At 42.1% G+C, this 1,226-nt stretch overlaps 1 protein-coding gene across 1 annotated transcript in view; it reads left to right on the top strand.

The window, feature by feature from the left end:
- Positions 1–1,226, top strand: part of LOC113470002 — a 4,125-nt gene that overhangs the window by 2,823 nt on the left and 76 nt on the right. The window contains exon 4 of the mRNA XM_026828121.1: positions 497–674. Within this exon, the coding sequence (XP_026683922.1) occupies positions 497–674 (178 nt within the window). The remainder of the gene's footprint in view (positions 1–496; positions 675–1,226) is intronic.

The following is a 1,226-nucleotide window of genomic DNA, read 5'->3' as shown; positions in this document are numbered from 1 at the left end:
GGAATGCCATCTTATCTTTGTTTGGAAGGGGGGGGGGGAGCACACAGTGTGAGAATCCTGCCATTAAAACTTCTTAGAAGGGATATTTTAAATAGTTAAGTAAAGAATTGTGACTTTCAACCTCAAGGTTAGCTGGATTACCTATCACCCAATGTTTACCTACCATGCTGGTACCGGTTGCTATGCTCATTTATGTTACATAGCTACTTATTTTCTTCACGAGGCTGAGTTTGCCCCGTAACAGCCAGTCACGAAATCAATTATTTGCATGATGTAAATTTTTGGACCCCGCCGGGAATCGAACCCGGGTCTCCTGCTTGCAAGGCGAGCGCAGTGACCACTACATCATTGGAGCTGACACTGTTGGTATAATGGAACAACTCGTTCTAGGCTGACAGTATAAATAAAGCACTACTTTTACTTATCCCAGCAGAATGAACAAGGTAAACCAATTCTATTGATCTATTATTCTATTCTATTTGTTTTCTATTTTCAGACACCTACTTGCGTTACGCTCACGGCATCGTGTCCGAATACCTCCCCTCGTCCCTCTCCTCCTCCCTCCTATCCAGTCTGGATCTACCCGAGCTCAAACCCACGGACCCCAGCTCCAAACGCAAGCTCCAAGTCTCGCAGACCCTGAACACGGAGGACTCAGAAGCAAAGAGAATCATGCTGGATTTTTTTTTTTTTTTTTTTTGGGCGAATTAAGGAGGTTATTTCTCCGTGGTTTAACAGAGGGAACTGTAACAGCGGAAGTCTTATCGTCTCGAAATCGAAGAGATGAGAACAGGATAGAAGAAAGCCCTGTCGAGAACGAACCTTAAAGTTCTCCACAGGCGGAAATCGAACCTCTTGAAAGGCAGGAGCACTAGTGCTATCTTCTCAACTTCCAAGTTCCAAGCTAACTTAACAGAGGTAAGGCAGTCCCATTTGTATGAGTGCCGGGTAACTCCATATTTAAGTATGCAATGTGCACTATAGGGAAAATTAGTGGAGATGACTGGTTTCTGGTTTACTTTTCGATTGAATTACCTATTTAGTGATGGAAGGAAAATACTGGGGATTAAGGATTAAATTGTATCTATACAAGCTAAGGAACAAGGATATCAATAGTTAAAATGAATAAATGGATAAAATTTGGCAATCAGATACATAGGTACTCACTCATAGGTCTCAGTTGGTGTGAGGCACGATCTTTCAGACCCCATTTTTTTTTTTTTTTT

Source organism: Diaphorina citri, unplaced genomic scaffold, assembly GCF_000475195.1.
Source record: "Diaphorina citri unplaced genomic scaffold, Diaci psyllid genome assembly version 1.1 scaffold1333, whole genome shotgun sequence".
Classification (NCBI taxonomy): domain Eukaryota; kingdom Metazoa; phylum Arthropoda; class Insecta; order Hemiptera; family Psyllidae; genus Diaphorina; species Diaphorina citri.
Note: the sequence above shows the minus strand (reverse complement) of the source record. Positions and strands in the feature narration are given on the sequence as shown.